Raw genomic sequence first — 21,990 nt, 5'->3', positions numbered from 1 at the left:
GAGCAGTATTACAATCCTCCAGAAAGAAGGATGTATTTGTCCGAGGGTCACTTGGTACTTCTTGCAGAAGTCAATGATGACCGGATCGAGGGGACCCAGCATGAAAGGATAAGTGTAAACACTCAAGTACCCTTCCATGTGGGTAGTGATCGCTTCATCTGCTGCTGGTATCACAACCTTTTTGTTTTCCCAACCACAATCTTTCTTCACCAAATCAAGAAGGTTTTTGGGTATCGAGCATATATATTTCGATACCGGCTCATATCGACCAGCAACCGATGAGGGTTTCTCGACCTTAAAGTCGGAATCGATAACACATCCCCCGGGAATGAGTTCTTCAAGGCGTGGCTCTACCACCGGTTTCTCACTGGCTGGCCGAGATGAGGAAGCAACCTCTTTCTGAGGAACGGTTTTAGATACCTTGGCCATCTAAATTTTCAAGAACAAAGAAGATGGTAAATTGAAATATTTTGGTGTTTGGTGAAGAACAAGCAAAAAATATTTTAAACATAGAAATAGAGAACTTTGGAGAAGGCAAAGAACTGTGAATGTTGGAATGAGAAGAGTTGAAGGTAAATGTTTAAAATAATGAAAAAGGGGGGCTATTTATAGATTTCACAATGACGATTCAAAATTGGTAGTGGCCGACCATCGACTGACGCGCATTTAATGCCTTGATAACTGAACCGACGGGACATTTGTCATATACGTCACAATCGGGCTTGACGTAGACGTTAGTGTGTATCTAGTCAGAGGTTGAAAAATCATATCGTTTCTCGCCACATTCTTTCCCAGAAACGAGGGGACTATTTGTATACGGTCAAAACCTAGTTTGCCCTTCGTGTGAGTAATCGAGATTAGGGCATGATGGACCGAGGTTCGTCATTGTAATATCGAGCTATGATGTGAAGTCGGGCTGCTGAGTTCGAGCCTTAGAAACCGACCAAGGTCGGGATCAGCCAAGATCGATATCGATCCCAGATAGAGGTCGAGCAAATAGAGACCGATCGAGACCGAAATCAGCCGAAATCGAGATCGAGCCCAGATAGAGTTCGAGCGAATAGAGGCCGATCACGATCGAGAGCGGCCGAGTTCGGGCTCGAGCCAAGGGACAAAAGATCCATTATAGCCGTATTTGGGGAGAGAATCTCGACGGTAATCAAAGAAAAGCCAATTAATTAATCTACCATAGGATTCCCACTATATATTTTTAATTATATCCAAAGTATGATTCCTCTACTATATTAAGAGTAGGTTATCATTGATTTAAGGGGGGAATTCATTGATTCACAGATTCATTCATATATTCATACATTCTCATATTCAGAAATTATTGAGATTTACATAACATCAAGCAAATATTACCCTTTTTGGGCATTTGATATTGATTCATCTTGTTCATTTATAAATCATTCTCTATTCAATTTGGGTTTGTATTCATTCCTTTTTACAGTGAATATTCGATATATCTCTACTTATTTTTTCCGATTTATACCAAGTTATACCATATATTTTTAGAATTGCATATAAATTCAACTCTGTCCATTTTTCGAGTAAACAAGGATCAAAATAAATCAAGGTTATTAATATATTAGAAAACTTTGCAATGAAACAAGAGAAGAAACTCTAGAAAAGTGAGAAAAATTATAAACATCAATATCTTGAGATAGTTGGGAAACATGACCTTCTTTTTCAATCTGCCATTTGTCACCTTATGGTTCTAGTAAACACAATTATTCATAATTGCGCGCTTTCTGTCACCGCCTACTTTTTAAAACTCTGTCTATACGTTCAATTTTTGTTCTCTAAAGTCGACATGGAATGATAAAAATTTTAATCTCCAATTTTCATACGCAAAAGTCGTTAATCAAAACATAACATCGGATCCCAGCTTTATTAAATATTAAATATCCCACCTACCAAATTAACCAGGTGTCCTCACTTCTCTTAACTCCATCTACTATTCTCACGATTTGTCATGTTTTCTCTAAATCCCCAGAGATTCTATTAAATTAAAAAATGAATACTACTTCATTTTCCTCTCTCATGGCGACTCTCATCTTCTTCTTTTTCATCAGTTTTATAGCTCCACTTTCTTCTTCCCTTGAACACCATTCCCACTTAACCAAACACGGTCATCTTCGCCAGAATAACACTTCTTCACAGCAATACTTAGAAATCACTCGTCCATTACCATTCACTGACCTCACTCCTTCCTACACTTTTCATATCCTCACTCATGACTTCGCCAACACAGTGGGTCTCCCGCCGGTCTCCGTCGCTTACTCTTCGCCAGCCAATTGCTCTTGGACTCATGTGGCTCTTCAGTTCAATGCTTCTTCTAGTGGTTTTCAATACGACCGTATCGCCGCCGTTTGGCTTGACGGCGCCGAGATCCTCCGTACCAGCACCCCGCAGTCTACTGGAAACGGCGTTTTCTGGACTGTTACTAAAGACGTTACCAGGTACTCCTCCATCCTCGTCAACGCGAATAGTTCTCTCTCTGTCATGCTTGAAAATATGGTCAACGACATTTATACAGGTGTATATCATGTCAATATTAGTTTCCTGTACTATGATGTTAAGAACTTGAATGTTCCATTATCAAATAGTACTAGTACTAATCGGAAACTGAAGCTGGAAAATGATGTGTTTGTGGATAATCCGATTAAAATGGGAATGAACAATTTGAGAAGTGACTCTGAGAATGACAAACCGGCTGACTTGATATTGCCAATATCGGGAAATGGGAGTGGAGGATTTTGGTTCCGAATTCTAAACGAATCAGAGTTGCATGGACAGAGAGTTATTATTCCAAAGAATACATATAAAGCTGTGATTGAAATTTACGTATCATCTCACGGGTATGATGAATTTTGGTACTCAAATCCTCCTGATTCGTACATAGAGATGAATAATTTGACTACTAGGAGAGGCAACGGAGCGTACAGGGAAGTTTTATTGAATATAGATGAGAATTTGGTAGGATCCGTGGTTCCATTCCCTGTGATTTTCACGGGTGGAATTAATCCTCTGTATTGGGAACCACTTGTTTCAATAGGGGCATTTGATCTTCCTTCTTACGACATTGACTTAACACCAATTTTGGGGCTTTTACTTGATGGCCAATCCCATTTTCTAGGGCTTGGGGTTGCAGATAGTATTCCATTTTGGCTTGTGGGTGCGAACTTGCACCTTTGGTTGGATAACAATTGCGCATTGCCATGTGAAGTGCAGGCTAAAGCTCTTGATTCGAGTACTCCTAAGTTCAAGATTGAGCGATCTTCGAACTTTGTAGGACTGGATGGTTCATTTGAGGTTGAGATGAAGAGGAAGAGCAAGTTTTCTTCTTGGGTGAAGTCAACAGAAGGCAGTTTGACAACTAAAGTTTCGCGAGAACTGAAGTTCAAGAACAAAATAAAGTTTTATCAGAACGGAACTGAGAAGAAGATTAAGCAAAAGGTAGAAGAAGATATTGAAGTTAGAGTATTGTCAGATAGTGGTAACACGATATCTAAGACCAAAGTGAAGAGGAAATACCCGCTTACTATAACTACGAAGAGTTTTCCATCAAGAGAGGATGGTACGAGGTTGATGCTTTCTAATTTGGATCATAAATGGAAGGAGAAGAAGAAATCGAAAGGATATTCTTCAATCTCTTTGACCAATAGGCAGCAATGCAGCGCGTGGATGGTTGTTCAAGATCACAATGTTTTATACGACGGAGCAACCACTCAACAGAGTTATTCTTATGAGGGTGAAGCTGGTTGCTATTCTCGAGTCATTTCAGCTGTCAATGGCAAGCTTATGAATGACAATGCAGACCGTCTTTGTGCAGCTCCGTTGACGTTTGGTTCATTTTCTGCTTTGTGACACAAATATGGTTGAAGAATCCTTTCTTACTCTAGGTCCATTGCATTCGGAGGAGTAAGATTCAGGATTTGAAGTTTATGGGTTCCTATAACGATATCAAGTAAATATATAATAAGCAACTGGTTTCATAATCGAATATTTATGGATATTTTGTAGTAGATTTTTTAATATATATATATACAGGGTATGTCCAAAAGCTAGATCCTCGGCTGATGATTGCATTCCGTTTGTAGCATTAGAGTAGACTTTGATTCCCTACTTGTCTAAATAGTTTGCCTGTATGATTTAATATATTGTTTTTTTGGTGAAAGGTTTAGGCGTCAATTAGCATGCGAAATGTCAAAAAATGAACATTTTTTTGATGATTTGCTTGATATAATACTTTTTCTTGTCTCTATGTTTGATATGAACCTGAGAATTGAGTCTTTGCCTCTTTTGGAATGTAAGAGGAATAACTGAGGAGGATTTCTTCTCGCAATTTTACTATCATAATATGCTACAAGACAACTCCATGAAATTTTTTCGATTTCTATTTAAGGACTTCTCTGCGCATCAGGATAACAGCAAAAAACGAGTTTATCCCATCACATCAATAAAACTATTTGTACATATATGTACTAGAAATTATTTTCTTGAAGTACAGTCTTGGCGTAACTGGTAAATTAAAGTTGTTGTTATGTGACCAGGAGGTCAAGGGTGCAGAAATACAGGGTAAGACTGCGTACAATAGACCTTTGTGGTCTGGCCCTTCCCTGAACCTCGTGCATAGCGAGAGTTTAGTGTATATAACTTAAATTCAAGGATAAATACAAGTTACCATTAATAAAAAGTAGAATTAGTCTACATGTCACAACAGGTTAATTAAAATATACTTGTGACATATTATGATAACAAAGATTGCATGGATGAGAAACCTAAATTTTCAGATTTTATTGATGACAACAAGTGGATATAAATAAACGAGAGAAATAAGAAAAAAGAAATCAGAATTTGTCAATATTTGAAGGATTAAAAATGTAATTTTCCTTAAAACAAATTAATTAGCCTATAAATTTTAATTAAGGAGGTCACATGTCAGCTGTCGAGAACTTAATGACTATACTTTTTTTTGTTTTTTTTTTTCCTTCCTCTTTTTAGGGTAGAGGCTAGCTAGTGGAGTGGTTATCCATCGTCAGCTCCGCTGCATAGAAAAAGGATATAATTCTATTTTAGAAAAACTTTATAGTTATAAAAACAGAGTAACAGATAAGAAAATTAAGAGCCACCATGAAAAAAAATTTACCTTTGTTTCGAAATTTTTTCACTTTTCTTGAAATTAGTGTTTGGTATAAAATTTTCAATTTTCAATTTTCACTTGAAAATGAATTTTGAAATTTTTCGAAAATTTGAAAAACTCAAAAAAACTTTTTTTCAAAATTTTCACTCAGATCACTCACAAAAATTCAAAAACAACCCAAAATTATATTCATGTCCAAATACAACTCTAATTCTCAAATACCATTATTCGCTTGAGAAAAAATTTAATTTTTTTCGAAATTTTATAATTTTTATGTCAAAACGCCCACTTAGAGTAGATTTGACACCTTTTGCAGTATCCTATTTTGTTAAATCTTTTCCGTGTGTATTGTGTAGCATTAGAGTAGATTTAATTTGATATTAACATATGTAGCTGAAGTTCGACTATTCAATTAATTATTTATAATGTTTGTGATATAACTGCTAAAAACTGATGTTGAGCACTCCCCAAGTATTTTGTGAAGAAGTATTCTACCATGATTTCAATATAAATGTTTCATCGACTAGATGTGGTAAATGTTTATGCTAAAAAATGCTTCCTCGAACATATTCGCTAAATTGTGAGTACATTTTACATAGCATGCATCTACTTCTAAATATTCTCTGAACCACTCTTCAGCACTTATGAGACAAAAGGCATAACGTTGGACCACTATCCATTACTTTATGTAAATATTAGCATTAGAAAACTTAAAAGTAACAAATGACAAGAACCATTTTGGAGTTCGACGAAGGTCCAAATATACCTTTTTATTTTTGAAATAGTCTAAAAATACTCCTGATTTTATTATTAGATTATTTATACCTCTGCAGTCATACTTTGGGTTCAAATATATCCCTCATTTAAACTGAGTGACACGTGTCATCGTCCTGTTGGCCAATTCTAAATATCTTCTAATTAATTAAAAATACCTATTACCCATACCCGAAAAGCAATTTTCTAAAGCAATTTTTTTGATAAAAACTGGAAAAAACTAAAAAAAAAATTACTAAAAACTGAAAAAAACGAAAATATTTTTTTTTAGCAATTAAAAACTGGAAAAAACTGAATTTGTTTTACCTAAAAACTGGAAAAAAAAATATTTGTTTTTCAGTTTTTACAAAAACATTGCTTTAAAAAATTGCTTTTTAGTTTTTACAAAAAAACAATTGCTTTAGAAATTATTTTTTAGTTTTTTTAAAGCAATATTTTTCTAATAACTGGAAAAAAAAAATTTCAATTTTTTTCAGTTTTTACAAAAATATTGCTTTAGAAAATTGCTTTTCAGTTTTTGTTTTTCAGTTTTTACAAAAATATTATTTTAGAAAATATTTTTCAGTTTTTTTTAAAGCAGTTTTCTTGTAAAACCTGGAAAAAAAATATTTTTGTTTTTTTCAGTTTTTACAAAAAAAAAAAATTGATTTAGAAAATTGCTTTTCGGGCATGGGTAACGAGTCTTTTTAATTAATTAGGAGATATTTAGAATTGGCCAACAGGACGATGACACGTGTCCCTCCGTTTAAATGAGGGGTATATTTGAACTCAAAGTATGAGGGGTATAGATAACCCAATAGTATAACAAGGGGTATTCTTAGACCATTTTCGAAAGTAAAAGGATATATTTAGCCCTTAGCTGCTTGGAGTTTGACAAAAAATAACAGAAGCAAAGAAACAAAATATACCTGATTCTGAAACCTAAACAAAATATTTTAATCGCCATAACATGGGGCTGATTCTTCTCCAGCATTACTTTTGATTGATATTTTTTGTAATGACGAAGAGAGAGCTTCTCTAAAGATTAGGGCATGGAGTTTATCAACCAATGCGTGGCTGTTATTAGGGCAAACCCGAAATCAAAATTAAAATTTGGATTTTTGGTTTGGATTTCGGATTATGAATTAGATTTCGAATTTAATTTTTAAAAATTTTAGATTTCGATTGTATATTAGATTCAGTACTTCGGATTTTTAGATATTCAAAAATTTAAAAACTTTATATTTTATATTTGATGTTATCCATTAGACATTAGTCAATTATCTCATGTCAATGTCCAATACGTTACCCATTAAACATTAGCTTATTTCTTTTTGGATATGATTTTACTATTGTTAGTTCATATCAACAAGAATGATGAAAATTTTGATATTTTTTCGAGAAAGGAGTAAAATAAAGCAATCCAATACGTTAAAATAGTATTTTGATATTTTTTTTGAGAAAGGATATTGTATACGGTTAAAACCGATCTTAGTCATTCATACGGGCTGGTCGAAGATAATGGTGTATCGATCAAAGGACATCTGCATAACATGCCCGGTCAAAATACGAAATAGGGACGTCGAGCTCCGAGCCTCAAGACCGGTTAATGACCTGTTCGATATCGAGCATCGAGAACAACTATGGTAGCTCGATATCATTATCGGGCTCATACCCAAATCAGATTACGAAGCAAGGTAGAGACCATCGACGATACGGAGACCGACCAACTTGCACGCTAAACACCGAGATCCCCAGGTCAGAATCGAGCCTTGACCAAGGCCGATAGCTCGATCCAGTGTCGAGCTCGAACCAGTATCGAGCTCGCGGACAAAAGTCGTTGCAACCGCACCAAGGTAGAGAATCTTAACGGGAATTAAGGAGGAGACAAATCATCATGGGTCCTCCACTATATGTATTATTTTATATTTTGTTGTAAACAGAGCAATGACCCTCTCTTATAAAAAGGGCATCCTTGTAGACAAGAAAAGGATGGATAGAAACAAAGAGATCTACTTAAGCCTGTTTTAGATTATCCAATAGAGGGAGCTTCCTGTTCATCTTTCCTGCTCTCATAGCTAAAATTCTTATATTGTCATCTTTGTATCAAAGATTTTACGTACCCTTAGAACCATACATAAATTCAACATTATCCGATTTTTCGGGTAAACAGTTTGGCGCCCACCATGGGGCTAAGGATAACAGTAATTGTTTGATATAAATCTACAGTATACTCCAGCTTGCAACTTGAAAGTCAACAATGGCTATGCCTATCAACCTCGACGCCGGCCTTCAAGAGGAAATCAATAACTTGACACCCAGGGCCGGAAGGCAAATTAACAATGTCACCAAAGCTCAAGTTGAAATACCGTCAGATGTCAATTCACAAGTGGCTCCTGAGGCAAACAAACATTCCGAACCGGAAAAAAGTGCTCAGGGCGACACTCGATCTATAGCTCGAGACACCCATAACGGGGAGGAGATCGGAGTCAGCTTACGGATGATCTTCGAGATGTTACAAGCCCAACAAGCAGCGATAACCCAACTACAGAGCCAAAATCACATACGTAGCACACCGGAATTCAACCCACTTCGAGAAATCACCCCGAGAACGGAACCAGCCGTAGAGAAGTCGAATGAACGGGAATCGGGGACTACTCCCGAAATTACCAAGATGTTCGTGAAACTCACTAAACGAGTCGAGGCCAACGAAAAAATTGTAGAAACGTACAATTCCAGGATCGATCAAATCCCGGGAGCTCCACCAATGATGAAAGGGCTAGATTCAAAAAAATTCATTCAAAAGCCTTTCCCTTCGAGTGCGGCCCCAAAGCCAATCCCCAAGAGATTTTGTATGCCCGAAATACCCAAATATAACAGAACGACCGACCCCAATGAGCACGTCACTTCTTACACGTTTGCCGTGAAGGGCAATGATTTGGAAGATGATGAGATCGAATCAGTGTTATTGAAAAAATTCGGTGAAACCCTGTCAAAAGGGGTTGTGGTATGGTATCATAATTTACCATCTAACTCTATTGACTCTTTTGCTATGCTTGCACATTGCTTCGTAAAAGCGCACGCCGGAGCCATCAAAGTAGAAACCAGAAAGTCGGACCTGTTCAAGGTAACCTAAAAGGATAACGAGTTGCTAAGGGAGTTCGTGTCTCGTTTTCAAAGGGAACGAATGGATCTGCCACCGGTCACAGACGATTGGGCTGTTCAAGCTTTCACTCAAGGTCTAAACGAGCGGGGCTCGATGGCATCACGACGGCTGAAACAAAATCTGATCGAGTACCCGGCTATTACTTGGACCGATGTGCATAATCGATATCAAGCCAAAATAAGAGTTGAAGATGACCAGTCGATGTCCAGGTCAGTTACAAAAAGAACTACCGAACAAAAATCGGCCGGAGATCGATACCAGCCATATAGAGGAAACAATGCTATTGCTAAGTATCCGAGGCCTTTTTAAAATCAACCTCGCATGGGGGGCTTTACCACTAAACACATCTGTGATGATTATCAAAGTTCAGAGCGAGGATGTTACTTCGTTATTTCACGACAAACAGTGTCCCAACAAAACAAACAATGCTTATGTAGTTGGCCCGAGCCTGATGCAAAACATGTACACATGTATGATGACTTGAGTGATCAATCTTCTTTATCGATATTTTACGATTAATTATGCAAACAGCATCGAGTTCGAACAAGCATTCACTCGACCACCAAGCCTATGGGCTCCTTTTATTTTGAGGTCGAGCAAAGCGCTCACTCGACTATTATGCCTACGGGCTATTTTTGTATCGAGTTCGAACAAGCATTCGCTCGATCACCAAGCCTACGGGCTCTTTCTATTTTGAGTTCGAGCAAAGCGCTCACTCGACTATTATGCCTACGGGCTATTTCTGTATCGAGTTCGAACAAGCATTCACTCGATCACCAAGCCTACGGGCTCTTTCTATTTTGAGTTCGAGCAAAGCGCTCACTCGACTATTATGCCTACGGGCTATTTTTGTATCGAGTTCGAACAAGCATTCACTCGATCACCAAGCCTACGGGCTCTTTCTATTTTGAGTTCGAGCAAAGCGCTCACTCAACTATTATGCCTACGGGCTATTTTTTGTATCGAGTTCGAACAAGCATTCACTCGATCACCAAGCATACGGGCTCTTTTTATTTTTGAGTTCGAGCAAAGCTCTCACTCGACTATTATGCCCAGGGGCTACATGCATCAAAGTTCGAATCCTTCGCTCGACTGCAAAGCCTACGGGCTGCTTTTACCTCAAGATCAGCACTCACTCAACCATTACACCTACGGGCCACATTATTTCAAGTAAAGATACTCATATCTCTGAATTCAAACGAACAGCTGACTATTTAAAACTGAAGGATGTTCGAGCCTTTCAAAACAAAGGGGACTACCCACAAGGCAACAGAGATTAAAATTCAAACTATCTACTTAGCCCGTGAGGCTATTTTGCTTCAAAAGAAGAGAAATTTATATTTACAGAGACATCTACTCATCCAAATGGTTCTTTATGCGAAAACCAAAAAACGATACCAAAAGAACGCGGACGACCTAAGCACTTAAGTGACTCAATCTTCACCGGAGGCTGCATTTGCAGCATCGTCCTCATCTTCAGACTCACCCGAATCATCGGAGTCCTCTTCGGGAAAGGCCAACCTCCGAGCTTTGTTCTCTTCTGCCCTGGCAACTTCAATCTCGATCCCAACATCGAAGCCCCGAACTCTTACCTCCTCGAGAGCCTCTCTCCGAGCTTGCCATCTTGCATGTTCGACCATGTTCTCAGCTTTGGTTTGGTTAACCTCGACATCAATCCGGAACTGAGCCACCTTGGCATCAGCTCTTTTATTGGCCTCGATCGCCTTGGATCGGGCCACCTCAAGTTCCTTGGCCGAATTTGCCTTGTCGGAAGTGGCCAAATCCAATCGATGCTGAAGATCTTTCATCTTTTCGATCAGCCCCGAGGCGTTATCTTTCGCCGATCGAAGTTGGGCATCGGACAGCTCCAACTGAGCTTCAACGGCTTCCTTTTTCGAGGCAAGTATATCCATACACTTTTTGAATTCAGCTGCCTTGGCCAGTAGCGCTTCTACCCGCGAGTTAAGTCGTCCAACCTGCTCGATCCGCTGCCGAACCTACAGAACCGGATCATTAGTAGTTATCTCTTTTTCATCTTCACTATCATGAAATATTCGGAATACCTGCTCGGCCATCTCTTCATGTCCTTCCCGAGCCGCTGATAAGTCAGCTCGAAGATTTTCACTAAGGTGTCTGTACGAGTCACTTTTCTCAGTAAGGCTCCGTACCTCGGCATCGTGCTCCTCCCGGATGCGAAGAAAGGCTTCGTGATGCAACACTGAAGCCTGCAAACAAAAGAAGAAGCATTAAAATTACCAACAAACTCTAATGTAAACCTAATTACCAGTAGATTTACCTGATTCAAAGTATGTTGGGCCTCGTTGAAGAGACAAGCAGGCCCCACCACATTCATCACTGATTGATCCTCTTCGGTCATTATGGGCCGAAGATAACTGGCGACCCCCACGGGGGAAGAAAAAATCCGGGTATCCACAGGTACGGAAAACTCTATCTTCCGCCTCCGGTCAGGATCGATACTTGGGGCCGGAAATCGGTTCACCAGTTTATAAACCAACGGAGGTTCGATAGAACCTGACCATGATGCTTTTTTGGGAACCGCCATTCCACCAATACCAGTGACCTCCTCCGAGGCACCTGTTTCGAGCCCCTCCAGAAAACCATGAATATAGGTCGACTCCTGAATACCCTCATAGGACCGATCCTCCAACAAGACGGCGTCTCGAATCATGGCATCCGAAATCTGAGGGGATCCGCCAACGTCAACTGTCCCGAACTCCTCTCTTAAAATATCCTCTACTGCTCGAGAAGATTCACCCTCGGCTTTCCTCTCTATCAACTTGGTTCGAGATGGAATGATCTCGACTTCATTTTGTTCGAGAATTATGGCCAGGTTTCCCTGATTTGCTTCCACCGAATCAAAAGACTGTTGAATCACAACATTAGCCTGTACGCGGGCGAATTTCTCCTCTCCTTCTTCGGGTTCGCCCCTTGAATGGCGGACCGCTTCCGGAAGCACAACACTAGAGCCCCCCTTTGGATTTCGAGATCTTTTAGCCGGTTTCCTCTTCTCCGAGATCGGGGGACTAGGTACGTCTTTTCTCTTCTTTTCCTTTACCGGCTTCAGGACAGGAACGTTTTCGTCACCAGATGGGGGCCTCATTACTACATCTTTCCCAAGTCCTACGAAAAGGAAAATGGGGATTCAACATACGAATCGATGGAAAAGCAAGTCTAAAAGGGATTTACCATGACTACGACCCTCCCATCGACCCTTTGATAATTCTACCCAAGCACGCTCGGAGTATGGTCTCTGCAACACCAGGTTTTTGACCCATTGCCTAAGGTCCAGGATCAGTTCCGACACTCGAGCTATGGCTGCAATTAGGAACGAAAAATGGATCAACAAAATAGAAGGCAATCAGCAAAATCAAAACAGGCAAATAAAAACTTTTGCTCACGGCTCATATTCCATTTCTCAAGAAACGGTAAGTCATCGGCTAGTATCAGATCCGAGGTTCTGACCCGAACAAAGCGGCCCATCCAACCCCGATCCCGAGTCTCGTCAATACTCGAGAATGGCGCTTTGGTTGTTCGGTGAGCAAGCTTGATCAACCCTCCTCGATAAAGTCGGGGACTGTAAAGGCGCATAAGATGGTCGAGGGTGAAGATACGTCCCTCGACCTTGCTCGAGAAAAATCGAAGAAGAATCACTATCCTCCAAAAGGAAGGGTGAATTTGGCCGAGTATCACGTCGTACCTCTTGCAAAAGGCAACGACGACAGGGTCCAGGGGTCCCAACGTGAAAGGATAAGTATAAACACTTAAGAACCCTTCGACGTAGGTAATAATTGATTCATCGGGTGGTGGGATTACCACGAGTTTGTTATCCCAATTACATTCATGTATAACTTTATCAAGAACTTTTTCGGTAATCAAACATTGGTACCTCGACATCGGCTCATACCGACCCGGTATCGGAGAAGGCTTTTCAATCTTAAAATCACCTACAGTCGAACACCCAATCGGAACAAATTCCTCAAGGCAGGGTTCTCCCACATCCTCACCACCAGAAGGCCGAGAAGAAGAAGCGGTCTCTTTTTGCGGAACAGACTTGGACGTTTTTGCCATTTGAAAATGCCGTAGACAAAGAATGAGGATATTTTGGTGCTCTAAGGAAGAATTCTGGGGAACTTGAAAAATTGGGAAGTTTGAAGACATGAAAAATGACGAATGGTGGAAGAAAATGCCATTTATATATTGAAGCATTAACGGTTCAGTATCAGATGTGGCCGACCGCCGCCTGACACATTAAATGCCTCGGTAAAACCAAATCGACGGGATAGCTATCATCTACATCATGGTCGATATCGATGAAAACGTCAGTATATATTTAATCGAGATGTTGGAAAATCATATCGTTTCTCATTAAATTCTTCTCCGAGAAACGAGGGGACTATCTGTATACGGTTAAAACCGATCTTGGTCATTCATACGGGCTGGTCGAAGATAATGGTGTATCGATCAAAGGACATCTGCATAACATGCCCGGTCAAAATACGAAATAGGGACGTCGAGCTCCGAGCCTCAAGACCGGTTAATGACCTGTTCGATATCGAGCATCGAGAACAACTATGGTAGCTCGATATCATTATCGGGCTCATACCCAAATCAGATTACGAAGCAAGGTAGAGACCATCGACGATACGGAGACCGACCAACTTGCACGCTAAACACCGAGATCCCCAGGTCAGAATCGAGCCTTGACCAAGGCCGATAGCTCGATCCAGTGTCGAGCTCGAACCAGTATCGAGCTCCGCGGACAAAAGTCGTTGCAACCGCACCAAGGTAGAGAATCTTAACGGGAATCAAGGAGGAGACAAATCATCATGGGTCCTCCACTATATGTATTATTTTATATTTTGTTGTAAACAGAGCAATGACCCTCTCTTATAAAAAGGGCATCCTTGTAGACAAGAAAAGGATGGATAGAAACAAAGAGATCTACTTAAGCCTGTTTTAGATTATCCAATAGAGGGAGCTTCCTGTTCATCTTTCCTGCTCTCATAGCTAAAATTCTTGTATTGTCGTCTTTGTATCAAAGATTTTACGTACCCTTAGAACCATACATAAATTCAACATTATCCGATTTTTTGGGTAAACAGATATATATTCTGTTTTAGAAAATTTTGCAACGAAACTTTAGAAAAATGAAATAATTCAAAAACGTCAATGTCTCGAAATAGTTGGGTACCATGACCCTTCTTTTTGAAAAAAATCTGCCATTTGTCACCTTATGGTTCTAGTAAGCACCATTATTTCATTGACTTTTCATAATTTTCTTTTTCCTACCGACGTTTCATAATTGTTTATAAAAGGCTAACTCATCATATCTTGTTTTCGTTTTTAGTTTTTTATTCGGATAAATTGAATTTGTGCCGCGTAAAATTTATTAAAGAAGGAAGTGTCTTTTTCATTTAGAAAGACTAGAACCCTCCCACCACTAACTTTGATGTTTGTATTAGTCAGATCTCTGGCTATTATACTATTCCATCAATTTGTGTTCTGTAAAGTCGACATGAAAGGAGAAAGATTGCAATCCCAAATTTTCACACGCAAAAGTATTTACACCAAACTTGAATCAGCATTTACATCTTCCCAGCATACAACTGCTTTCCTAAAGATTTAGTCAAAACCACACATTGGAATTGGATCCCTACACCTCACTACTCTTAGCTCCATCTAATCTCAAGACAAAGATTGCTCTCTAAAAAATTGAATACTCCATTTTCCTCTCCCATGGCGATTCTCATCTTCTTCTGTTTCATTAGCTTTATTGCCCCACTTTCTTCTTCCCTTGAACACCATTCCCACTTAACGAAACAAAGTCTTCGCCAGAACACTACTTCTTCACAGCAATACTTGGAAATCACTCGTCCATTGCCATTCGCTAATCTCACCCCTTCTTGCACTTTTCATATCCTCACCCACAACTTCAGCAATACAATAGGTCTCCCGCCGGTCTCTGTTTTATATTCTCCCCCGTCCAATTGCTCTTGGACTCACGTGGTTCTTCAGTTCAATGCTTCTTCCAAAGGTTTCCAATACGATCGTATCGCCGCCGTTTGGCTTGACGGTGCCGAGCTCCTCCGTACTAGCACCCCCGAGCCTACTGATAACGGCGTTTTCTGGTCCGTTACTAAAGACGTTACCAGGTACTCCTCCATCCTGGTCAACTCGAATAAATCTCTTTCTGTCATGTTAGAAAATCTGGTCAACGACATTTATACAGGCGTTTATCAAGTTAATGTTAGTTTCCTCTACTATGATGTTAAGCCTGTGGATAATCCAATAGAAATGGGAGCGAACAATTTGAAAAGTTCCTACGAAAAACCGGCAGATTTGATAATACCAATAACATCGGGAAATGGGAGTCAAGGATTTTGGTTCCGATTTCTAAACGAATCAGAGTTGCATGGACAGAAAGTTATTATTCCGAATAACACATATAAAGCTGTGATTGAAATTTATGTATCATCTCATGGGTATGATGAGTTTTGGTACTCAAATCCTCCTGATTCGTACATACAGAATAATAGTTTGACTACCCGAAGAGGCCACGGATCGTACAGGGAAGTTTTGTTGAATATAGATGAGAATTTAGTAGGATCTGTGGTTCCGTTCCCGGTGATTTTCACAGGTGGAATTAACCCTCTGTATTGGGAACCACTTGTTTCAATAGGGGCATTTGATCTTCCTTCTTATGACATTGACTTAACATCATTTTTGGGACTTTTACTTGATGGCCAAGATCACTTTTTTGGGCTTGGAGTTGCGGATGGTATCCCATTCTGGCTTGTGGATGCGAATTTGCACCTTTGGTTGGATAACAATGAAGTGCAGGCTAAAGCTTTTGATCTAGGTACTCCTAAGTTCAAGATTGAGCGGTCTTCGAGTTTTATAGGGTTGGATGGATCATTTGAGGTTGAGTTGAAGAGAAAGAGCCAGATTTCTTCTTGGGTGAATTCGTCAGCAGGCAATTTGACTACTATAGTTTCGCGAGAATTGAAGTTCAAGAACAAGATAAACTTTTATCTGAACGGAACTGAGAAGCACATTAAGCAGAAAGTGGAAGAAGAGATTGAAGTTAGAGTACTATCTATTAGTGGAAGCACGATATCTAAGACCAAAGTGAAGAGGAAATATCCACTTACTATAACCAGTAAGACTTTGCCATCAACGGAGAATGGTACAAGCTTGATGCTTTCTGATTTGGACCACGAATGGAAGGAGAAGAAGAAATCGGATGGAGGTTCTTCAAACACTTTGACAAATCGACAACAATGCAACGGGTGGATGGTTGTTCAAGATCACAATGTTTTATATGGTGGAGCAACCACTCAACAGAGTTATTCTTATGAGGGTGAAGCTGGTTGCTATTCTCGAAGCATTACAGCTGCCAATGGCATGCTTATGAATGACACTGCAAACAGTCTTTGTGCAGCTCCTTTGAAGTTTGGTTCGTTTTCTGCTTTGTGACACCCTGTTTGAAGAATCCTCTCTTGCCCTACGACCATCGCGTGTGTAGCATTAGAGTAGATTTTGGTTCCTACTTTTCTGTTTAAATAGTTTGCCTGTACGACTTATGTTTTTGTGTGAAAGGTGCAGGCTTCAATAAGGATGTGTAAAGTGTCATGAAATGAATTTTGTTTGATGATTTGCTTGATATAATGATTATGATATGAACCTTTGAGTCTGCTGAGTGTTTCTTGTCTTCTGGATATGCAGGAGGAGTAATTGAGAAGATAATCTCCTCTTGCAAATCTGTTCTCATATTTTGCTCCTGAAATAAACAATAACAACAATGACAATAAAACAAAAATAAGTACTACATGACAGAGGCGGATCCAGAATTTAAATTTAATGGGTTCAGCTTTTAAGATTTTTAGTATTGTACTGTTAAAATTATGAGTTCAACATACTCCGTGTCGAAAGTTGTGAATTCAGTTAACCCCTAGCCGAAAGGCTACGTTTATCCCTGCTCCATGGAATTATCTTGACATCTACGTGAAAACTTTGCAAGCATGAGCATAACAGAGAAGGAAGCAATGGATCCATAACATAGCTAAACCTGGCATTTGTTTCTTTTTTATCTTGTGTTCCATCAAGTGTTCATTTTACCCACTGTAGATAACTGTGCCAAAAAGCAAACATCTTTCGTCTTCAGAGACAAAATCACTTTCCTTTGGGAAGTATGTATTTGTATAAATTTGAATACTTCCTTAAGAGGAAATGAATGAATCAACATTCAGTAGAAAAATTGCTATAATTTCTTGAGAACTATGGTATTCTCTCTCTACAAAAAAGCTGGTATGCCAAAAGTAAAGTTACTGTATATAAGTGTGCCAAGAAGCGAACATCTTTTCATTTTTAGAGACAAAAATCACTTTCCTCTGGAAGTATGTATTTGTATAAATTTGAATACTTCTCTTTGAGAGGAAATGAATGAATCAATGGGATACATTCAGAAGAAAATTTGTTATAACTTGTTGAGAAGTATGTTTTCTTTTCTCTCTTTCTCTCTACAGATAAACTGGAGACATATATCTGTAAAATATACAAAACTGCTTAGGACTTTCATATTTTTGCAGTGTCTTTGGGGCGCCAAAAATCCTTCTTACCAACAAGAAACTGCTCTTGATGCAGAGTTACTGACCAATGAAGTGAACGCAGAATTGAGCCAAGTTGTTTAATCATCTGAAAAGTATCTTGAACTAATAGATATCCACCCGGTCTCAGCATTCTGTCCATCTCTACAGCTACATCCACTAGGTCACATCTGCAAAAAAGACAAAAAACTAAAAGTTCACCTCAAAAGAAAAAATTTGCCTACACCTGTTAACTGACAGTTCTTGCTAAAGCAAATCGTGCAAAAATTAGTTCAAAGTAGTAACCAGGAAGTAGTGACTGAACCTTTGACTTAAATTTCCAAAGAGGAAGCTGGAATGTAGAAGATCATATGTCCGCGGATAGGTATTGAAGGACTCGCACCAGTCATGGTATGTGCCAATCAATCCCCTATCAAAGATAATGGGTAAAGTATCCGGTCCACTGATAGGAACGACGTTCATTACCCACAGGGGTCGATCAATCAGTGCTGTAGCAAATCTGTATTAACAATAGGAGTATCAGTAAGACAATGAGGAAGCAGCACAAGTTAATATGCTTCCAACAAAATAAATTTGTCTTACCCTCCATAGCCTGCATTCATGTCCATCACATTCCTCACATTTGACCAATTTATAGCAAGGCCACCTAAGTACACATCTGATACCAGGGCTGCCCAGTGTTTTGTATCCGCATTGAATATTTCTTCAGTGTCTGTTTCAAGGGATAGACTTAGAGGTTTGTTGTTGAGCCTTTGGGGCCAGGGTGCAGGCCACTCGTAGCTACTTGTGGCGAGTGGTAGAAGGCAGCTGTCCAGTGGCGTGTACCTGTATATTGGATGTGAAATACAAGATTAAGGAAACAATGTGATAATCTTCATCAAATTGTTTCAAGCGTACCATGAACTATTCAGCCTATGGTTCTGGTTGCACATAGGGGGATTATTTTCTTTAGGATTCTCATAGCAGGAAGATGAATCTGGCTTTTGATATATAACTAGCCCGACTCTAGCTCTTTTAAAGTAGGTCTTTGCCACCATCTTCCAGCACATTGCTTCGGTCAGATTAACCATAACTGCAAAGAACAAGACAGAAAATCATGCTACCAAGCATAACAAATACAGAGTAACTCAGTTCCAGCTTAACTTCACCATTACAACTTCTGTATTTCTTTCCTTTAAGCTTGCCTCTTGCAGTCATTTTCTACATAATTCACTGACAACAAACAGACAGAACATAGAAAAAACTAAGTATCAATGAGCGAGAACCTTTCCAGACATTCTTATGTCCTTCATCCTTCTTATAAACTGGAGTTGCAGACCATATGAAGTACCCTCCTGGCCTAAGAATCCTGTTGAGCTCCATCAATGGTTTTCCTCCTGCAGTTTTCAATTAGTTACGATGTTGACAATGTAGGTGGTAGAAGGACTTCGAAATTTGAGAATAGTCATTTACCATCTGCGTGCCAGTGAACCCTGCATCTTGCACAATGAATCATATCGTATGCATTATCTGGAAATGCAAGCTTTTTAGTTGCAATGACTGAGAGAGTAGCAGGGATTCCACGCTCGAGTGCAAACTGTATCTGAGCCTCATGTTCATCCTTTGGAGCAAATGACATGGTAATGACATTTTTATCCAGCAAATAACCGCCGAAGCTAGCAACACCACATCCAACATCTAAAACGACCCTTATGTTCTTTCCCCATTCAATTGTTGGAAAAGTCTAAATAAAAAACAAGAAGAAACTCAGATAAAATAGATACCACGAGAACACTAACAAAGGAAAATTAAAATGAACACTAACTACTTGTTCTTCCACATCCTTCCAGAATGATCAGAACTCAAATTAAATGCACAAAGAATTTAATTTCATATTCCTGCCTTTTCAGCACAACATCCCTCATTAAAGAAACAAAAAATCTAGGAAACAATGAAATAAATAGGTATTGAGTGTGTACAAATCCATTTTGAAAGCAAATTACAGACTCCACCAGATAACTTGTATCTGAATTATTAGCATTTTGGTTTTTTATGGTTACCAACTGCATGAAGTTAATTCATTAGTAATTAGTACAAACTGTTAAACTATACTCAAACAATCTCATGAATTAATAAGAAATAATCATGTAATAGAGCTCGATTTAAAGATCAAAGGAAACTATGATCTACCAAGGTACAGACATTCACCTGCATGTACATATAACAAATATTATGATTAGGGGAAAGGAATTTGCTTTGGTTTGACACGTCTAGGAGTTCTTTTTTGAAAGCGCCAGTGTCTCTTCCTCAAGAGTGAAGCCTCCTAACTTAATATCACAAAATGTCGCTTCTACTGATTATTTAGATTTGAAAGACATCAAGGTACAGACATTAACAAAGAATATTACATTCATTAGATGATTGTTGTAGATGAAAATTAAAAGCAACACAATTGAACAGAAACAAACATATACTGTAGAAGATTGTTGCTTGGGGTGTTGAAGGACAAGAATGCTACAAATAAACAGAGTACCTTTTCAATGAATTCGATGTAGTGATTTACTCCATCCTTGAATTGTGTTCCACCTCCAGGAAAAACAAAATAATGACCAGATTGCTTTACCCAATTTTGCTCTTTCTTATATTCCACAAGCTTAGGATGAGGAACATTGTCATACCATATCTATCGCGCAAAAAAAACAAAAAAATGAGGAATAGAACATAAATAGTATGACGAATAGAAAGTGACTCTCTAAGAAAACAAAATTAAGCTTTAGCAAATTTAGAAGTTGCTCCATTTACATAAACAGAAAAACAATTATTTGGAACTATAATTAGTAACTTCCAAAAACCAACTAAAACCATATCTAGCTCCATGTAAGATTCAAATGTCAGTTGAGACAAAAATACTGGTAATTTCGTTTCATCTACCTAAAGAAATTTTGATGGACAGAGTTAGCAATCGAGTTGCGAGCAAGCAGCTTCAGACACTAATTGTTATTAAAGAAAAAAGGTTAAGGCAAATAAAAAATCATATAAGTTCGAGCCTCCAGCGATCATAAAACCATTGGTTTACAAAATCCCATTAATTATCATTTAAGCAAAGCACCAAAGGGAAGAAAGAAAACAAAAATCTTACCACCAAAGAAGTGAAAATCTCACCATGTCCCTGCTCTTAGGCCACGAAACCGGCAACTTATAACCAACCGGCAACGGAATCAAACACCTGGGACTAGGAACAGGGCAATGCCTTTCCCTATGCTCCATATGCCTTCTTGACCTTATTGCCTTTATTGCTTTCCAATTATCAAGGCACGGTATGTAATCAACCGCCACGGGACCGGGACACAGCTTCCAATCATTAGAGAACGTTTCCAATTCATTGTTGATTAATGTATCAGAATCAGTATTGATCGTATAATTATTATTCAGCGGGCCATTAGAATCAGGGTTGATCGTAATATTATTACCCCGCGGGACGTTTTCAATTGAAATAGTGTTAGGATTCAAGTCCGGATTATCAGCAGGGATTGATGATTTGGATTTAGAGGTACGTTGAGCAAAGTCGATGGCAACGAATATGGGAGATTTCTGGGAGTTTGAAATAAGGAGGAAAGTGACGAAGATTAGTAAAAGGAAAAAAGAGAAGATGAATGGGTATTTGCGTTGCTTTAAGATATCTTGCATGGACGATGAAGATGATGATATAGCCATTTTTTTGGATTGAAAATTCTGTGTCTGTTCTTTTGTGTTCTCTCTAGCCAGAGAGATGAGGAAAAAAAAAACGATGACGTGAAAAAACGCAATGCTAATTCAGCATATGCGAGAGAGAGAGAGAGAGAGAGAGAGAGAGTCAAAAGTCCAAAGGCGAAAAAAACGAAACTCATGATTTGAAATATGGTTAGAGATTACAAGGATCTGGGGTGTGAGGGGGCCACACAAAGGAGGCAAATCTGTTAACAGTAGAATATCATTATTGTTTTTATGGCTTGTGTATGTAAACAGTGCCACCGACCCCCAGGCCACGGGGTTTGAGCTTACCCTCCTTTATTTAGTTTTTTATTTTATTTCTTAATATCCGAGTTTTTCATTAACAAAGTCCTAGTCAGAGTGCAATTTTTGCTGTGAATAGCAAACTAAGGTTTTAACAAGCACATGGATTTTTGGACTACCATTTGTAAATAAAACAGATCCAGGATTTAAAGTTTATGATTCTTATAACGATCTTAAATAAATATACAATAAGTAAATGGGTTCACAATCAAATATTTTAGGATATTTAGTAAATTTTGTAATATATATATACAGGGTATATA

At 38.8% G+C, this 21,990-nt stretch overlaps 3 protein-coding genes across 3 annotated transcripts; 2 read left to right on the top strand and 1 right to left on the bottom strand.

Annotated features, from left to right (window-relative positions):
• The first annotated feature begins 1,918 nt into the window (after positions 1-1,918).
• Positions 1,919-4,183, top strand: LOC107810933 (peptide-N4-(N-acetyl-beta-glucosaminyl)asparagine amidase A-like). Its single transcript, XM_016635768.2, has one exon. It carries the CDS (start codon positions 2,020-2,022, stop codon positions 3,871-3,873), a length of 1,854 nt encoding a protein of 617 aa, XP_016491254.1. The 5' UTR covers positions 1,919-2,019; the 3' UTR covers positions 3,874-4,183.
• Positions 4,184-14,485: 10,302 nt separating this feature from the next.
• Positions 14,486-16,782, top strand: LOC107786253 (peptide-N4-(N-acetyl-beta-glucosaminyl)asparagine amidase A-like). The gene has a single exon (XM_016607699.2). The coding sequence runs from the start codon at positions 14,826-14,828 to the stop codon at positions 16,563-16,565; it is 1,740 nt and encodes a 579-aa protein (XP_016463185.1). The 5' UTR covers positions 14,486-14,825; the 3' UTR covers positions 16,566-16,782.
• On the bottom strand, positions 14,574-21,614 carry LOC107786252 (putative methyltransferase PMT22). The gene is made up of 8 exons (XM_075252150.1): positions 20,837-21,614; positions 20,208-20,357; positions 19,148-19,418; positions 18,961-19,071; positions 18,593-18,767; positions 18,278-18,520; positions 18,000-18,194; positions 14,574-17,865 (listed from the first exon to the last, which is right to left on the bottom strand). Exons 1-8 carry the CDS (start codon positions 21,386-21,388, stop codon positions 17,664-17,666), a joined length of 1,899 nt encoding a protein of 632 aa, XP_075108251.1. The 5' UTR covers positions 21,389-21,614; the 3' UTR covers positions 14,574-17,663.
• Positions 21,615-21,990: the final 376 nt, after the last annotated feature.

The sequence above is a fragment of the Nicotiana tabacum genome, chromosome 4 (assembly GCF_000715075.1).
Source record: "Nicotiana tabacum cultivar K326 chromosome 4, ASM71507v2, whole genome shotgun sequence".
NCBI classification, from domain to species: Eukaryota; Viridiplantae; Streptophyta; class Magnoliopsida; order Solanales; family Solanaceae; genus Nicotiana; species Nicotiana tabacum.
This window is presented reverse-complemented; position numbering and strand designations above follow the sequence as displayed.